Genomic DNA, 18,576 nt, shown 5'->3' with positions numbered 1-18,576 from the left:
ACACTACAGTGAGGGAAAGAAGTATTTGGTCCCCTGCTGATTTTGTACGTTTGCCCACTGACAGAGAAATGATCAGTCTATAATTTTAATGGTAGGTTTATTTGAACAGTGAGAGACAGAATAACAACAAGAAAATCCAGAAAAATGCATGTCAAAAATGTTATAAATTGATTTGCAATTTAATGACGGAAATAAGTATTTGCCCCCCTCTCAATCAGAAAGATTTCTGGCTCCCAGGTATCTTTTATACAGGTAACAAGCTGAGATAAGGAACACACTCTTAAAGGGAGTGCTCCTAATCTCAGCTTGTTACCTGTATAAAAGACACCTGCCCACAGAAGCAATCAATCAATCAGATTCCAAACTCTCCACCATGGCCAAGACCAAAGAGCTCTCCGAGGATGTCAGGGACAAGATTGTAGACCTACACAAGTCTGGAATGGGCTACAAGACCATTGCCAAGCAGCTTGGTGAGAAGGTGACAACAGTTGGTGCGATTATTCGCAAATGGAAGAAACACAAAAGAACTGTCAATCTCCCTCAGCCTGGGGCTCCATGCAAGATCTCACCTCGTGGAGTTGCAATGATCATGAGAACAGTGAGGAATCAGCCCAGAACTACACGGGAGGATCTTGTCAATGATCTCAAGGCAGCTGGGACCATATTCACCAAGAAAACAATTGGTAACACACTACGCCGTGAAGGACTGAAATCCTGCAGCGCCCGCAAGGTCCCCTTGCTCAAGAAAGCACATATACATGCCCGTCTGAAGTTTGCCAATGAACATCTGAATGATTCAGAGGACAACTGGGTGAAAGTGTTGTGGTCAGATGAGACTAAAATGGAACTCTTTGGCATCAACTCAACTCGCCATGTTTGGAGGAGGAGGAATGTTGCCTATGACCCCAAGAACACCATCCTCACCGTCAAACATGGAGGTGGAAACATTATGCTTTGGGGGTGTTTTTCTGCTAAGGGGACAGGACAACATCACCGCATCAAAGGGACGATGGACGGGGCCATGTACCGTCAAATCTTGGGTGAGAACCTCCTTCCCTCAGCCAGGGCATTGAAAATGGGTCATGGATGGGTATTCCAGCATGACAATGACCCAAAACACACGGCCAAGGCAACAAAGGAGTGGCTCAAGAAGAAGCACATTAATGTCCTGGAGTGGCCTAGCCAGTCTCCAGACCTTAATCCCATAGAAAATCTGTGGAGGGAGCTGAAGGTTAGAGTTGCCAAACGTCAGCCTCGAAACCTTAATGACTTGGAGAAGATCTGCAAAGAGGGGTGGGACAAAATCCCTCCTGAGATGTGTGCAAACCTGGTGGCCAACTACAAGAAACGTCTGACCTCTTTGATTGTCAACAAGGGTTTTGCCACCAAGTACTAAGTCATGTTTTGCAGAGGGGTCAAATACATATTTCCCTCATTAAAATGCAAATCAATTTATAACATTTTTGACATGCGATTTTCTGGATTTTTTGTTGTTGTTATTCTGTCTCTCACTGTTCAAATAAATCTACCATTAAAATTATAGAATGATCATTTCTTTGTCAGTGGGCAAATGTACAAAATCAGCAGGGGATCAAATACTTTTTTCCCCTCACTGTATACCAACAGTGAAATTTGAAGGTGGAAGCATCATGGTGTGAGGTTGCTTTTCATCACATGGTACTGGCAGACTTCATATAATTGAAGGAACGGTGAATGGAGCCCTTTACTCGGAGTTTCTCGAGAAGAATCTGCTGCCATCCACCAGGATGCTGAAGATGAGACATGGGTGGACCTTCCAACAGGACAACGATCAAAAGCATACAGAAAAGGAAACTCTCAATTGGTTTCGGAGGGAAAAAAATCAAGGTGTTAGAAAGGCAAGGTCAATCACCTGACTTGAATCCAATTGAACAAGTTTTAAAGGCAATGTGTTTAGAAGAATGGGCCACACACCTGACAATTGCAGCCGATTAATTTCTTCATACAGGAAGTGTCTTGAAGCGGTCATTACAAACAAAGGCTTCTCCAGTAAATACTAAATAAATTGCAGTTAGCATGTTCAATACTTTCTTCATGTGTCATTCCACTTTATTACAGATAACTTTATTTATGGACTTTAATGTTGTGAATTCTTTATATTTCTGGATTTCTTGAGTTAATAATGATGTATGGTGAAAATATCATGTGAATAACCTCATAAAAAATATATTTAATGAAACAAATGTTGACGTGTCCAATACTTATTTCCCCCACTGTATTTCCATAAAGCTACTTTGTGACAATGTCCATTCTTAAACGTGCTATGCAAATAAAATTTCATTGAATTAAATTTATTATATACCATGTAAATCACAATAACTGTCTAAAATGATGTGTAGTTTGTTTAATACAGCAAGAGTTCTAGACTTTACCCTCCATAACAGTTTGCTTGTTACTTCTCTTCAAACAAGAGTTCCTCTGCCGTTTGTCTTCATTTCTTTTTAAAGCAAAGAAATCTTTCTTTTTACAGACTCTCTCTGGGCAAAATATATTATTGCAAGTAACAAGAGTTGTGCTGTGCATAGCTCCATTGCATGGATTAATATGATTCAAGAAGTAGTCACGGTGCCTTGCCACCCTGTGCATGAATTTTCAATCACTCTGTTGCATTATGGTATTGTGGGGGGAAGAATGCTCATGTGCTCTTCTGAAATATAAATGAAAGTAATTGGGAGACCAAAAAAACATGGACATGTGTAAAAAATAAATCAGTATCAAATCAGTTGACAGAAGGATCACCAGTTTCAGACTGAATATACTACTAAAGAATGCACTGAAGATTTATTTCACAATTTCACCAAAACATAACACAGAGAAAGCAGACAGAGAGGATGGCAGAGAGGTGCACACACAAACATTGTTGTGACATTTCTTCCACAGGTTTAATCAAATTAATTTAATTAACAGTAATATTACTCCAAATACATCTCAAGGCTAAGAAATAACTTGTATGTAAAACAATAACCCAGGCTCTGACACTAATATTTTAAGGGTTCAGCCCTACCCCCCACACCCCTAAAAAGGGTTAGGCAAAATTTACTCACCCTCAGAACACAGATGAAGACATTTTAATGAAACTTGGGAGATTTCTGTCCCACCATTCACAGTACAAGTAACCAAAAATTTCAAGCTCCAAAAAGTTCATGAAGGCATCGTAAATGCCTTTTTTAATCTCAATTTTCTGAAGCGATATGAATGCTTTGTGTGCACAAATAAACTAAAATTAAGTCTTTATTCCCAAAATATCTTCACTTTCGCATAGATCTACAACAGGCATTTATGAGAGAACCACAAAGCATGCATGTTGTTAAGGCCATAGCCACATCCTAAACATTGGAGGGGACCAAATCATTTGATAGTGGTGGGATCACAAATGTAATGGTCCCTTTTAGTTCTCAAGCTCACTTGTGCTCTGATAGGTAGCTATCAGCATGCTAAATATTATATAGTGTAAACCAGTAGCCAACAAGTCAGCTAACACCAGCCTAACTCTTACAGTATATAAAGCTATATAATGAGGCCTTATTAGTTCAGTAGCCTAATCATTCTGATGATATCCCATCCATTCATTCTGAAGTTATATGTATTAACTTATGGTAAAAAAAAAAAACAGATCTGAAGAGAATCTGAATCATGTCTCCACACTCATCACTGCAAAATTATTAAAAGCCAAAGTACTGTTAAAAAGAATTATGATTATAGTACAATTCATAAGTCAATATACAGTGCATCCGGAAAGTATTCACAGCGCTTCACTTTTTCCACATTTTGTTGTTACAGTCTTATTCCAAAATGGATTAAATTCATTATTTTCCTCAAAATTCTACAAACAATACCCCATAATGACAACGTGAAAGAAGTTTGTTTGAAATCTTCACAAATTTATTAACAATAAAAAACAAAAAAAGCACATGTATATAAGTATTCACAGCCTTTGCCATGACACTCAAAATTGAGCTCATGTGCATCCTGTTTCCACGGAAATGTTTCTACAACTCGACTGGAGTCCACCTGTGATAAATTCAGTTGATTGGACATGATTAGGAAAGGCACACACCTGTCTATATAAGGTCCCACAGTTAACAATGCATGTCAGAGCACAAACCAAGCCATCAATTACAAGGAATTGTCTGTAGCCCTCTGAGACAGGATTGTACCGAGGCGCAGATCTGGGGAAGGGTACAGAAACATTTCTGCAGCATTGAAGGTCCCAATGAGCACAGTGGCCTCCATCATCCATAAATGGAAGAAGTTTGGAACCACCAGGTGTTACGAAACGTAGACTGGAGGCGGATGCAGGTGCAGGTCAAAGTCTTTATTAGCAGTAAACAAACAAACACAGGAAACGCGGTTTTCACCAGGAAAACAAGAAACTGGTATCGTGGCTTGAAACTAGAGCAGGGCATGAAAGCAGACCGCTTAACATGCTAACGAATTCACTATCGTACTCAAACATAAACGGGAACCGCATCAGACGTTTGGTACAAACTATAAGACTGCGCGAAGTGCGCAGTCACATGAGGGGTTTAAATAGCAAACATACTCAAACCAAAACATGGACACCTGAGGCAAATCAGAGACACGATCAAACTTAATTCAATGTCCAAGCGGGAAGCGAACGAAAACAAGAGTCACGTGACCAGTCAGAAGCCGTGCCGCATTGCCATCTGCTGGCCGTGGCGTAACACCAGGACTTTTCCTAGAGCTGGACGCCCGGCTAAACTGAGCGATCGGGGGAGAAGGGCCTTAGTCAGGGAGGTGACCAAAAACCCGATGGTCACTCTGACAGAGCTCCAGCGTGTCTCTGTGGAGAGAGGAGAACCTTCCAGAAGAACAACCATCTCTGCAACACTCCACCAATCAGGCCTGTATGGTAGAGTGGCCAGACAGAAGCCACTCCTCAATAAAAGGTACATGACAGCCCAGATGGGGTTTGGCAAAAGGCACCTGAAGGACTCTCAGACCATGAGAAACAAAATTCTCTGGTCTGATGAAACAAAGATTGAACTCCTTGGCCTGAAGGGCAAGCGTCATGTCTGGAGGAAACCAGGCACCACTCATCACCTGGCCAATACCATCCCTACAGTGAAGCATGGTGGTGGCAGCATCATGCAGTGGGGATGTTTTTCAGCGGCAGGAACTGGGAGACTAGTCAGGATCGAGGGAAAGATGAATGCAGCAATGTACAGAGACATCTTTTATGAAAAACTGCTCCAGAGCGCTCTGGACCTCAGACTGGGGCAAAGGTTCATCTTCCAACAGGACAACGACCCTAAGCACACAGCCAAGATAACAAAGGAGTGGCTACAGGACAACTCTGTGACTGTCCTTGAGTGGCCCAGCCAGAGCACAGACTTTAACCCGATTGAACATTTCTGGAGAAATCTGAAAATGGCTGTGCACCAACGTTCCCCATCCAGAGGTCCAGCAAAGAAGAATGGGAGAAACTGCCCTTTTCTCAAAAGTATTAAGAAAAGGCTGTGAATACTTATGTACATGTTTGTAGAATTTTGAGGAAAATAATTAATTTAATCCATTTTGGAATAAGTCTGTAACATAACAAAATGTGGAAAAAGTGAAGCTCTGTGAATATTTTCCGGATGTACTGTATATTTAATCATAATAGTTAGAAATAAATGTAATTATATATAATAATTGTGTTTATATAAAATATATATACACACACATACATACATACACATTGAGCACATCTACAAATTAACTGCATTGTTCTGACTGCTGTTGACTGGCTGATCTTGAGCTTATTTCTAACATATTTATTCGCTGTATCTATTTTCATTTCTTTATTTCCTGATGCTGATTGTAAAGATGGGGCTCCACTTCAAGCTCTAGGCTCCTACTCCGCCCACCGTCCCCAGAAGAGGTACCTCTCATTCCATTGTTCATTTTAAACGGCTTATCGTTCATTAAACATACTGAAACAATTGCAGTTAGCATCTACATAAAGCTGTGAACACACACACCCGATTACCTTGTTGTAGAGATCTGTGTGGTCATTGGGAAGATATACACTATTATGTTACACACTTAATACTGGAGTTGGGGTACTCGATCCCGAACCCGGACTTGAGTCTGGAATCGAGTCCAATTATGAACGAACTTGTCATCCACCTGGGAAAATTTGTATGCGAACTTTGACATTTTGTACTCTGAATTTTTTCTCAGTCGAGTCCATGTCAAGTGTAACATGAAAAGAAAGCTAAAAAAATAAATAACAACATAAAATTAAGATAACAAAAAATTAATGGCACTTAAAACTGCCTCATCGTGTGAGTACCAAATGGACTCTGCATGATCGCTTCCGTGTATTGTCTCAGCTCATTTACATCCAGTGACGCACCGGAAGCCGTTTTCGCTATTGGTGATAACTGTGTGAAGATGGCACAAGAGAGTATGACATTAAATTTGTTGTTTACAGGAGCTTCCCCAGATTACTGTGAATGATGTTAATCATATTGTGAGGCAGTCAACTGTTACACCCAACATTCAGTACATTTACATGGACAAAAATAATCCAATATTAAACCAATTAAGACAAAACTCTGATTAAGAAACTACCATGTAAACAACGGTTATTGATTACTTTAATCCGACTAAAGTTATACTCGAAGTAAACACAAATCGAATTAAGACATGTGGAGTATTCCTGTTTTAATCACATTATCTAAGTGCATTACAGACATGTACACACCATAATCACACTACTAACGTCGTGTCTGAGTTTTCACCGCATTTTGTGACAGGACACATACACACACGGCAGTGCCCAATCATTTGACGGTAAACAAGAGAGCATGGCTGTATACAAAACCGTGTACTTACCTACTATATAGTAGGAGAAACACATGTATTTCGGCTACTATATAGTAGGTAAGTACGCGGTTTCAGACGCAGCCCAAGCAGTCGTCTATTTGCACGTATAGCATGACAAATAATTAACTGCACTTGAAGCTTTCATAAAATTAAAAATGAAACACCCAAAACTGTATACGGTACCATAACGAAAACGAACTGTATGTTGATACGTGAAATTCTGGAGGGAACGTTGGACGGCGTAGCGTGGGGACGTAATGACGCGTGCCGTTAATCAATCTATGTTCTATAACATGTAAAACAGGAACATGAATACTTTAAAAGCAACTCATGTAAACACCTTAATCACAATATTGTCTTATTCAGAATAAGGTCAATAATTAGATTACTGCGGTCCATATAAACGTAGTCATTGAGGAGAAAGGCTTCAAATTATATATTTCGAGTTACATAGACAACTTTGAGGGTAAGTATTCTCGTGCTATATCCGACTAGCGAATCCTCACTTTTACTGAGCACTGAGAAATAAGAAATCGACTACTGCACCTTTAAGACCAAAGATCTTTTGCTCTGCTTTGGTGCTGTTGGCGGCGCTGTTCGCTCTCTGCCTGCTTCATTAGAAATCTGAGTTGCTGCTGCGAATTTCTCTTTCAGCCTCGGTACTGTTGGTGCGTGTGTTTTGTGTCTCCTTCTCTAGCTTTAATCACGCACGGTTGCAGCAATGGCCCTGCTGAACTCGAGCAAGGTTTTTTCAGCTGTTGGAGCGTATAGACCCGCTCTGGGAGTGCTATCTTTCCGCGCGAGGTACAGTCTTCTTTATAAACAAGCTCTATTAAACAAAACTCTGTGAGTTCGGCTAGCTTGCTTCTAACGGGTAATCTCCCACAATGCATCCCTCCAGTAGCCTGGAACCTAGCTAGTTTATTAGTTAGCTGCTGAATTCTACCACGTGTAATTAAGCAGCCAGTTCATACACGCAGTGATATCGGTGTATCTGACCAATGTCAGTAATTTATGAAGGTCACAACAGGTAGCTAACTGGCTAGGATAGCTACATTACCGAAAAGTTGCTAAGTCAACAGCTCTTCTTCGGTGTCACCTTGACGCTAATCAAACAGCGCGCGTGTTGCCGTTTTAGCTTTCTTGCTGCTCCTGACAACTGACAAAAACAGTTATGGCTAACCTAATAGTCCAAACTAATGTTGCCACCGAGTTAACTTGTCTGGTTTTTCCAATCTCTCAGTTTGGCTTGTTATTAGGAGTCATCTCGAGGCCTGGTAGTTTTGTAATTTGATCAATGGATAGAAACTGCAGCGAACCTTCGCAGGTTACTTTAGTTTCCTATCCGCATGTGAAGACCCACGAGGTTCCGTGTTTTTATGATGTTATGTTGGAAGATGGGAGTTTATGCGTTCTCATTGTCTACAAAAACATTTACTGCATAAAAATGGGATTTAATAAATGGCAGACTGATCACCATCATGCACTGTTCATGTATGGATTTCCTTTATAGTTTTCCCTTTTTTGTGTGTGTCGGGTCTCTCTTAACTGAATCAAATTGGATCTATACCTCTGATAATTGGTCCATAAGAGTCATCCATGAGTATAGTGCATATTTGTAGAAATCTGTATACTGCAGGTTCCACAGTGCTGACCGTAAAGTGAGACTAAATGGTGCTTTCTGTCTTTATGAAGATGTACATCAGACTTTTTCCTCGTGTTGTGTTTATAAGTTTAATTAATCTATGTAGTGGAACATGATGCAGGTTACTACAAGTGTTCATTCAGATACTTTTTTATTGTCTTGGTAATCCTATGAGTCATGCTATCAAGGCAAGTTGCTTTGCAAAGAGATGTGATGTGACGTCAGATACAGTTTCTTATTACAATGTGAGACAAGAAGAAAAAAAACACAGAAGTTTGCTTCAGTTTATAAAAAATAAATTTTAGGCCACTTTCTGTGGCATTATATCTGTAGTGTGTTTGGCCTTGGGGGTGTTTATAGGTGGATGATGGATTGGTTATGTCCCAGAGGGTGTAGATCGAGTCCCGCATCTCATTGGATTATCACCCTTCCTGATGTGGGTGGAGGAGTACACGCTACTTACTATGCAAATCTTGCTACAAGGTGTATTTTTACGACAGTCTAAATAAATGAATAGGACAGTTATTCACATGTGTGTGACTTTTATTTTGAGCCTGAATGTGCATTGAGGATCGGTGTGAATGATTTATAATACATGACCATCTAAGTCTTTATTAGGGATGTCACGATACCAAAAATCTAGTAGTCGGTACCGATACCACCAAAAGTACATGATACTTGATACCAAAGTCGATACCATAATAAAAATAAAATTAAAAAATTTAATTAAAAACTGTCCTGGAGTACATCCTCCTCTGGCTGATACTGGCAAGGGGGGGGTATTTTTGTTATCAAACACTGTGATGAGTGGAGGTGCACTCCTAAACACGCACACGCGCACACACACACCTTATACTCTGAATGCAAGCATTAAAGTATAAATTCACTGATATGGTGGCAGGCCAAAAAGATTTATTAAAAGCATGAACATTTGAATAATTATTAGTGACATTAGGCTACATTTAGCTGACAGGACACGGGCTGAATGGTGACGCATAGTGGCCCATAGGAGGTAGTTTATAACATTGCAATGTGTTTGTGTCGGGAACAAATAACAGGCTACTGCTAACATTACATGGAGCATAACGTTAGTTGGTTTCACGGCCACAATGCCAGCTGCCTCAAACAAACATAGGACCGTCTTTCAGGTGCTTCGCCAAATTCCAGGTGTTTCCTCGCTTTGTTTGAAATGAACAATGGCATCAGTTGCATACCGGAAACCGGTACTTTCCTCTCTTTTCCTCTCAACGAGTTGGGGTGGAATTAAACTTGTTAAGCTAAGCTAATCTTCTGTAGTTTTTCCCGTTTGCTTGTAGGCGTTCTTCTTCACCACTTGTGGACCGACAAAAACACGTGCGTATTTGCTGCCCCCATCAGGTCCGGAAGAATTGCAACCTTGGTACCTCCATTAGAATCGGTTCCAACAATTGTACTTGTTTTTCTGCACTGTCACGTTTTAAGAATGTTGGTACTGACTTGGTACCAAAGTATCAGTTCTTGTGACATCCCTAGTCTTTATTACTCCCTTTACTGTAATTCCTTTCTGATCGTCAGTATAATAGACCCGTAATAGTTGTTGGAGTCAAGATTTGACCAGATGGACAAGATTGTGGTGGAAGAGAAATGTTCATGCACTTGCAGCACGGTCGTAGCAGCTTTTAAGTAACTGATGGTTATTCTGCAAATAAATGTGAACATTGGTGATGTGCCACAGGTAACAGGAGCAATGAAACCTTTTATGAAAGTCTCTTCTTGGTGTGCATTCCAGAAGAATGCAGCCCCAGAGAGAATGAAAGACAGAGTAGACTGTATGTTGAACCCTAGATGTTGGCAGATCTCCAGATTCCATGGAGATCACAGTTGTTGAACTCTGGTACATGATAGGTCTGCTAGTCTTTGAAAGTCATGGAACAAATATTTAACCTTTTTTAAAAGGCTGTTGCAATATAGTTTGTTTTATTTGGGGAGACTTGATTTTAAATGAACACATTCAAAATATGTGTGTATTTTATAAACATAATATGCAGCCCTAATGCGTGTTCTTATTTCTTTTATTTATCATGCTTCCTTACAGAGGACTACCTGGCCTAGTCTTGTTTTACAAAAGGTAGCATTGGGTGTAATTAAATGACTTTTACCTCCTTTGATGCAGCTCATGGTGGTCTGAGGTACAGATGGGCCCACCTGATCCCATCCTTGGGGTGACTGAAGCTTTCAAACGTGATACCAACCCCAAGAAGATGAACCTTGGTGTGGGGGCTTATCGTGACGACCAGGGAAAACCCTACGTTCTTAACTGTGTCCGCAAGGTGCTGCTTAAAATATCTCTCCCTCTTGAACTAGGGTCATCAGCTAAGATTAGATTCACACAGTGTTCAAACCCATTTATTCATAACTACGCATAGATCATGAAAAATCAGAAGTTGGGAACGTTAGAGGACCAGGTAGCGATGAGAGGTTTACTGTTGGGAAAAGTGAATTTTTTTATTATTTATTTATTTATTTATTTATTTAAAAAAGAAAATTCTGTGTGGCTTTTTAGCTTCTTGATATCTGGATGTTCATGAATATTGATATCCGTCCACTGTTAAGACTGCTAACATTTATCTTTGGTGTTATCTCAAATCCAAAATGTGCCAACCTTGTGGCTTGTGGGTGTTTTCAGGCTGAGGCTCAGATTGCTGCTAAGAAGCTGGACAAGGAGTACTTGGCCATCGGAGGCCTGGCAGATTTTAACAAGGCCTGTGCTCAACTGGCTCTAGGAACTGACAGTGAAGTCCTGAAGAGTGGCAGGGTAAGAAGAATGTTTTTGTATTTTATGTTTGTATCTTTGCATGATTTTATGTTTTGCCGCCTTTAATTATTTAAAAGAAAAAATAATTCAGACTGGCCTTCATTTATTTATTTTTACCTCAGAGTATTACAGTCCAGACCATTTCAGGAACCGGATCTCTGCGTGTTGGGGCCAATTTCCTGGTTAGTAATTTGTGAGCCTGTAATTTGAAGGCATGGTTATGGATGTTTTGTTACGCTTACTATATTTTTATCTGTTTTGTTGCAGTCGCGGTTCCACACTGCAGTGCGTGATGTGTACCTGCCGAAGCCCTCATGGGGCAACCACACACCCATCTTCAGGGATGCAGGCATGCAGCTGAAGGCTTACACCTACTACGACCCGAAGACTTGTGGCTTTGACTTCAAGGGAGCCATTAATGACATCTCGGTAAGGAGCACAAGAACTTTTGTTGCATTTGTGTTAAGATCTTACATTACAACAAACATTGATTTGTGTTTATTTATTTTAAAACTTCAAATTTAGCTACAGACTTATTTGATTTATTTAATGTAAAATATTAAATGTTTGCAAAATATTGATAGAATATCACCTGCAATGTGCTGTCTTAGTATTCATGTAAATGAGTGTTTTAGAGGCAAAATTATCAATGTATTGACAGGTGTAGAGCTGCAACAACTAATCGATAATAATCGATTATGAAAATCGTTGACAACGAATCTCATTATCGATTAGTTGGTCTGCGTGCAGCACGGTGTACGTTTACTTACTACGTTACTTCTGTTCCGAAAACACGCTTCGGAGAGTAAATACTAAAGTTGTGTCCCACTAATGTACTATACGCTTACACTATTCACAGTGTACTCTACCGTCTAGTGTGTGAATTTTATAACGGTAATATCGTCTCAAATGGAACACTAGCGGGGGTTTTTACTAACTGGAAGTATAAGTCGCTTCCTAGTCAGTGACGCATGACGTCATACGCACATAATGCAACGTTGCTAGTCAGAATACCCAGAGTCACCGACAATAACTTTCTTCAGTATATTGTTTGTCAATGTTACCTTTTATTCCCAACATGACCTCAGTAACCATCAGACGCAGGCAAAATTGTCACGTGACTGAGGAAGAAAGTGTGCAACCTCCAGGTCCTCTAAGGCAGGGGAGCATTTTATATTAAACACTGCTGAGAAGATCAAACTTTATGAAGCAGAGTTTGTGTAGCACTGAAGCATGGCAGTGATGCTGTTGCAAGTTGCTTAAAAGGTTTAGTTTAATTTAAGTTTGTCATATGCTGTATCAGTGTAACTTCTGTCATTTATTATAATGGAAGTGATGTGTTGGTAACAAGGCCGCGTTGCTCCTCACATGCGTAGACGCTGTGATGCACAGTGAGCGCGAGTAAGATCTGTAATGTCTAATTAAAGTACTATGATTAAAAGTAAACAGAAGTAAAACATGTCTAAAGACTGTGAGTAACAGAAACCAGAAGGTGCATTGAAAGTGAGTTTTTATTATTAATTTAGAACTGTAGTTTAACTCAGTACCTTTTTGTGCATCCATAAAAAAATTATTCATAAATACTTGTATTTAATATGAAGTATTTATGCATATTTTTTTATGGATGCACAAAAAGCACAGTCCTGAATTAATAATATATATTCTGGTGCGTGTCTGTGTGTATTGGCTTCTTTTCAGTCTTATGTAATTGGACAAACAGTTTTGTAAATTTTTAGTCTGAAGTTTATATTTGTAACACTCAGTTTGTGGATTTTATTTTAAATAAACGATAAAATGGTACTGAAAGTTTGCCCCTCATCCAATTAATCGGGGGGGAATAATCAGCCAACTAATGATTATGAAAATAATCGTTATTTGCAGCCCTATACAGGTGCATCTAAAAAAATAAATAAATAAATAAAAAATTGAATGTTGTGGAAAAGTATTTTAGAGCAATATTTTGAGATAGTGAATTTTTGATTTCCATGAGCTGTAAACCGTAATCATCAAGATTAAAACAAAAAAAGGTTGAAGTATTTCATTTTATGTGTAATGAATCTAAAATATGTGAAAGTTCGACTTTGACTTAAATTACGGAAAAAAATTTTAAATGCACCTGTATATTGACAGGAAACATCTGCTGAAAGTCCAGTTAACTACAAAGGCTACATTTACATTTATTCATTTAGCAGACGCTTTTATCCAAAGCGACTTACAAATAAGGAAATACAAGCAAAGCGATATATCAAGCAGAGAACAATACAAGTAGTGCTACCATACAAGATCTTTTAATTGAGTTCTAGAAAAACAAAGTGCCAGAGTAGGTGGGGTTTTTTTGTTGTTGTTTTTTTGTTTGTTTGTTTTTTTTTTGTTTGTTTTTTTTTAAAATAATGTCCTTAACTTTTAAAGACTTGTAACAAATAATATAACAGTGTAGCACGTAAAGCTGAGGAGATAACACTAATACAATTAAATAAACAGAAACTCTAACCCGGTCAGAGCCTCAAAACAGAGAAGCACATTAATACAGAAGTAAATTTTAAGAGGAGTAAGTCCACAAAATCTAGGCGAAGTAATGTAACGACAATATCTTCAATAAAAATCTGAATTCTTTAGAGCTGGAAGGCCGAGTGCAAAAAATTAAAATAAAAAAAGAGGGGAAAAAGACTCTGCTGTGTAGGTGATACAGTTCACCCCGATATCAAGAGTTTAACATAGTCTACTGCTTCCTCTGCTGAAATAAAGTCCTTCTGAACACCGTTATATGTAATGTGGAGCCGAGCTGGGTGAAGTATTCCATAGCGAGCGCCCTCAATACCACAAAGTTGATGCCGAACCTCATTAAATGCGGCCCGGGCCCGGGCTGTCTTGGCTGTGTAGTCAGGAAAAGCGGAGATGGTCATATCCCTCACTTAATCCGCTGGATCTCTCTCACACGGCGTAAAATGTCAACACAGTCACTGTGATAATGGAATCTGCACACAATAGCTCTTGTTCGTTCACCAGGCTTGGGCTTCGACTGAAGAGTCCGGTGGAAACGGTCCAAAACCAGCTCCTTCTCCAGACCAAACGCCTCCTTTAACAAGGCTGCTAAAGCAGCAGTTGTACATGTCAGCGCCCTCTGGAACTTCCACTATCCTAACGTTATGGCGCCGTGACCTCGACTCCAAATCCTTACATTAATTCTCTAATTGAGTCACGGTCGCAATGAGAGACTCGATAGTAGTCTTCATATGAACTATATCATCGGTGCAACCGGAGAGCGCATGCTCCATTTCCCCAACAGTGCCTTTCAGTGTTGATATGGTAGCCTCGGTAGCAACTTTATCACTAGCCAGCTGTGTTTTCATGGCCTGCAGGTCAAGCTGGATAGTAAACAGCGCTTCCCCTAGAGTCTTCTGGAGTTCCTTTTTAAAAATATCGGCGATGTCCTTCCTCAGTAAAGCCAGCAGCTCGAGCCTGAGTGCGGCGAAGTCAGGGTCACCGCTCAGCGACACGGATACAGGGGGAGAAGGGGACTCGTTCACGGCGTGCACACTAGGCCTCAGTCGTGTGTGAATGCTACCACGGGTTTTCATGTTCTTTCCAGACATTTTAACGTACCACAAAGTTAAAATTGCAAACAAGGAAACGGTGTAGAATGTCAAAATCTATTGAATGACCAAAAAGCGCAAATTAATTACAATTTTAATCGAAATCAGCAGGAGCTTCCAACTTCGCGTCCTACTCCATCGAATTCTGAATCAGGTGGGTTTTTTATTTTTGTTTTTGTTTTTTTTAATAATGTTTTGGGGGTTTGTTTTTACCCTTTTTTTTTTTTTTTTTCCCTTCTTTTTTTCCTTCTTTTTTTTTAAGGATAATGTGGGGTTGGCATTTTAGTGGTTAGTTAGGTGTTCACGGAGGAAGTGGGTCTTTAGTTGTTTTTTGAAGATAGTGGCAGATTCTGTGGTCCGGATTGAGGTTGGAAGTTCATTCCACCACTGAGGGACGGTTAGTGTGAAGGTTCTAGAAAGGGACCTTGAGCCATGCTGAGTAGGCACTACTAAGCATCAGACATAAATCGATCGCAGATTGCATGAGGGAACGTAAGCCTTCAGGAGAGTGTTGAGGTAGGAGGGTGCTGTTCCAGACAAGGTCTTGTATGTGAGCATCAAGGCCTTGAATTTGATACGGGCGGCTACAGGAAGCCAGTGGAGGGAGATGAAGAGGGGTGTGACATGGGTCCTTTTGGGCTGGTTGAAGACGAGGCATGCTGCTGCATGCAAATTTGGCAAGTCAGGCAAGCTACATCCAAACATATTTAGATTTGAAGGAAAATATAAATATCAAGTTTTTGTTTTTTGCTATTTGTTCAATACGAATACCAAAAATGTTGTGAAATTGAAGGCACATTACTTAACAGTGATAGAAGTTTTTTGCAGTTGTTCTAACCTTATTAGATTAAAATATGTAATATACTGGCATTTTTGTTGAGGCTTTTATGTACTTATCTCGTTCAGAAAATCCCAGAGAAGAGTGTGATTGTCCTGCATGCATGTGCCCACAACCCCACTGGAGTAGACCCAAAACAAGAGCAGTGGAAAGAGATGGCTGATGTGATAAAGGTGCTGGTTTTCACACTTATATATAACGTTGGAAGTAAAGAATTGGAAACTGTAACTATTTGTGAAGTAATATGCTTGAATCTTTCTCTTCGACAGAAAAGAAATCTGTTAGTGTTCTTTGACATGGCCTACCAGGGCTTTGCCAGTGGGGACACTGACCGGGACGCTTGGGCTGTGCGCCACTTCATTGAACAAGGCCACAACATTGTTCTCTCTCAGTCCTTTGCTAAGAACATGGGCCTGTACGGTGAGTGTTACTCAGAGTAACATGCCTTTTTTATGCACATTTAAGATTATAAAACAGTTATAATTGCCTTTTTCCTTTAGGTTTTATGTATAGTTTACTTTTTATTATTCGTGTTTATGACTACTGTATTAATATTTTTGGGTTGTTTTGTTAATTGTACAGTTTAATTTTTTTTTTTTTTTTTTTTTTTTTTTTTTTTTTTTTTTAATTTATTTTAAATGGCCAGAAAGGGTCTGTTTTGTTGTTTACTTCATCACTACTACAATTACAATCATCTGTAATGGAGTAATCTGTACTGTTATTCATAATAACGAGCAGTAAAATGATTACATTAGGGTGTGACTGACCTGTGGGTATGTCTATTATCCAGGTGAGCGTGTAGGAGGTTTTACAGTTGTGTGTAAGGATGCTGAGGAGGCCAAGCGAGTGGAGTCCCAACTGAAGATTCTCATCCGTCCTATCTACTCCAACCCCCCCATGAATGGCGCTCGCATTGCTGCAACCATCCTTAACACACCTGAACTCTACAACGAGTGGTAAGTGTTAATTAGGAATACATTTCCAGTAATGCATAAAATTCAATATGCATTACTTGAAATGTATGCAAGATTTGAAAATGCAGCAAAATAGCTGTTAAAAAAAAAATTTCACTAAGTTTTCAGTCTATTTACTTTTTCCACAATGTGATGCACAAAACGTAGAAATAGTAGGCTATGCATTACGTGTGGCATAAACTCCTTCAAACATCAAGTACCAGTCAACAAAAATGAATCTTATCTTTTATTTATTGTGTAAACTAGGCTTTTCAGTTTACACTACACACAACTCATAATTAATTGTAAATAGTCGTTCATTCATTGAGCTTTATTTCTGCACTTTCTCTCCTTGAGTGGGTAAATATATTGTGCACGTTGTCCGTACTTGATTGTCAGATTATTATAAATATGCTTTTTTATAAACAAATAAAATATTAGCCTGACAAAAATAGCTTAGTGTGCCCAAAGCCACATTCTGCACATCCAGTTAAAAAAGTTTATAAAATAGTGAGTAGAGCATGATGTGAAATCATAATAGATATAGTTTTTATGGCCAAATGTTTGTGGACACCTGACCATCACACCCATATGTGGGCCTTCACCAAACTTTTGCCACAAAGCGGGAAGAACACAATTGTATAGGATGTCTTTGTATGCTGTAGCATTAATTTCCCTTCACTGGTGTTAAGGGGCCCAAACATGTTCCAGCATGATGATGCCCCTGTGCACAAAGCAAGGTCAGTAAAGACATGGTTTGCCAAGGTTGGTGTGGAAGAACTCGACTGGCCTGGACAGAGCCCTGACCTCAACCCCACTGAACACCTTTGGGATGAATTGGAACGCTAACTGCACCCAGTGCCTGACCTCATTAATGTTCCTAATGCTTAGTGTCTGACTTCATTAATGGGCAATTCCCACAAATGTTCCATAATCTAGTGGAAAGCCTTCCCAGAATAGTGGAGATTGTTATAACAGCAAAAGTGGGATTAAATCTGGAATGGTATGTTCAGTAAGCACATATGGGTATGATGGTCAGGTGTCCACAAATGTATGGTCATGTAGTTTAGGGAAAGATGGTAAACAAACCTTGGTTTTGCTGTTTTAAAGGTTGGTTGAGGTTAAAGGCATGGCAGACCGCATAATTAAGATGAGGGAGATGCTTGTCTTGAACCTTAAAAAGGAGGGCTCCACTTACAACTGGCAGCACGTCATTGACCAGATCGGCATGTTCTGCTTCACTGGCCTCAAACCTGAGCAGGTTAGTCAACTAACAATCTGACTAGCTGTCTTTCCTCAGTAGTACCTTTTAACATCTCCCTGTTTCTTTACTGTTCTCATTCTCCTTCCTTAGGTGGAGCGTCTAATTAATGAGTACTCCGTCTACATGACCAAGGATGGACGTATCTCTGTGGCAGGTGTGACCTCTGGAAACGTGGCTTACCTTGCACATGCCATCCATGCTGTTACCAAGTGAATCAAATGAATTGTAGATGTTGTATACTGTAGTGACATTCGACTTGCACAAAAAATGTTCTTTAAAAAAAAAAAAATCCCTTCGTTTAACTTTATCTCTGGAGGGTGCTAGGTAGAACTACCCTGTTTATGGTCAGCTCATCTTGATTGGCACTTTTATTGTTTGCCTGTGAAATGGAGAAATTAAAGATTGAATGCATTGCACTTGTGAATTTCCCTTTTGAGTTGTGATATTAAGGTTCCCAAAGAGTACAATTTCTTACTGGCTCTAGTTTTACTTGTTATTTTTTTCACCTCTATTTAAATCAATAATCTGAAAATTTGTAAATAGAATATTCTGAATCCAAAGCACTTGAGGGAAAAATATCTTCAGACAAATGTGATCATTTGAGCTAGCAGGTTTG

At 39.6% G+C, this 18,576-nt stretch overlaps 1 protein-coding gene across 1 annotated transcript; it reads left to right on the top strand.

Moving 5' to 3' along the window:
• The first annotated feature begins 7,518 nt into the window (after window positions 1-7,518).
• On the top strand, window positions 7,519-18,228 carry got2a (glutamic-oxaloacetic transaminase 2a, mitochondrial). The gene is given in 10 exon segments (NM_001200582.1): window positions 7,519-7,677; window positions 10,671-10,827; window positions 11,184-11,312; window positions 11,435-11,494; window positions 11,580-11,741; window positions 15,812-15,916; window positions 16,013-16,163; window positions 16,534-16,699; window positions 17,807-17,957; window positions 18,051-18,228. Coding segments are annotated over 10 exon segments (1,287 nt in total). The 5' UTR covers window positions 7,519-7,594; the 3' UTR covers window positions 18,174-18,228.
• Window positions 18,229-18,576: the final 348 nt, after the last annotated feature.

Source organism: Ictalurus punctatus, chromosome 4, assembly GCF_001660625.3.
Source record: "Ictalurus punctatus breed USDA103 chromosome 4, Coco_2.0, whole genome shotgun sequence".
Classification (NCBI taxonomy): domain Eukaryota; kingdom Metazoa; phylum Chordata; class Actinopteri; order Siluriformes; family Ictaluridae; genus Ictalurus; species Ictalurus punctatus.
The sequence above is the reverse complement of the archived record's forward strand: the minus strand, read 5'-3'. Positions and strand labels throughout refer to the sequence as shown.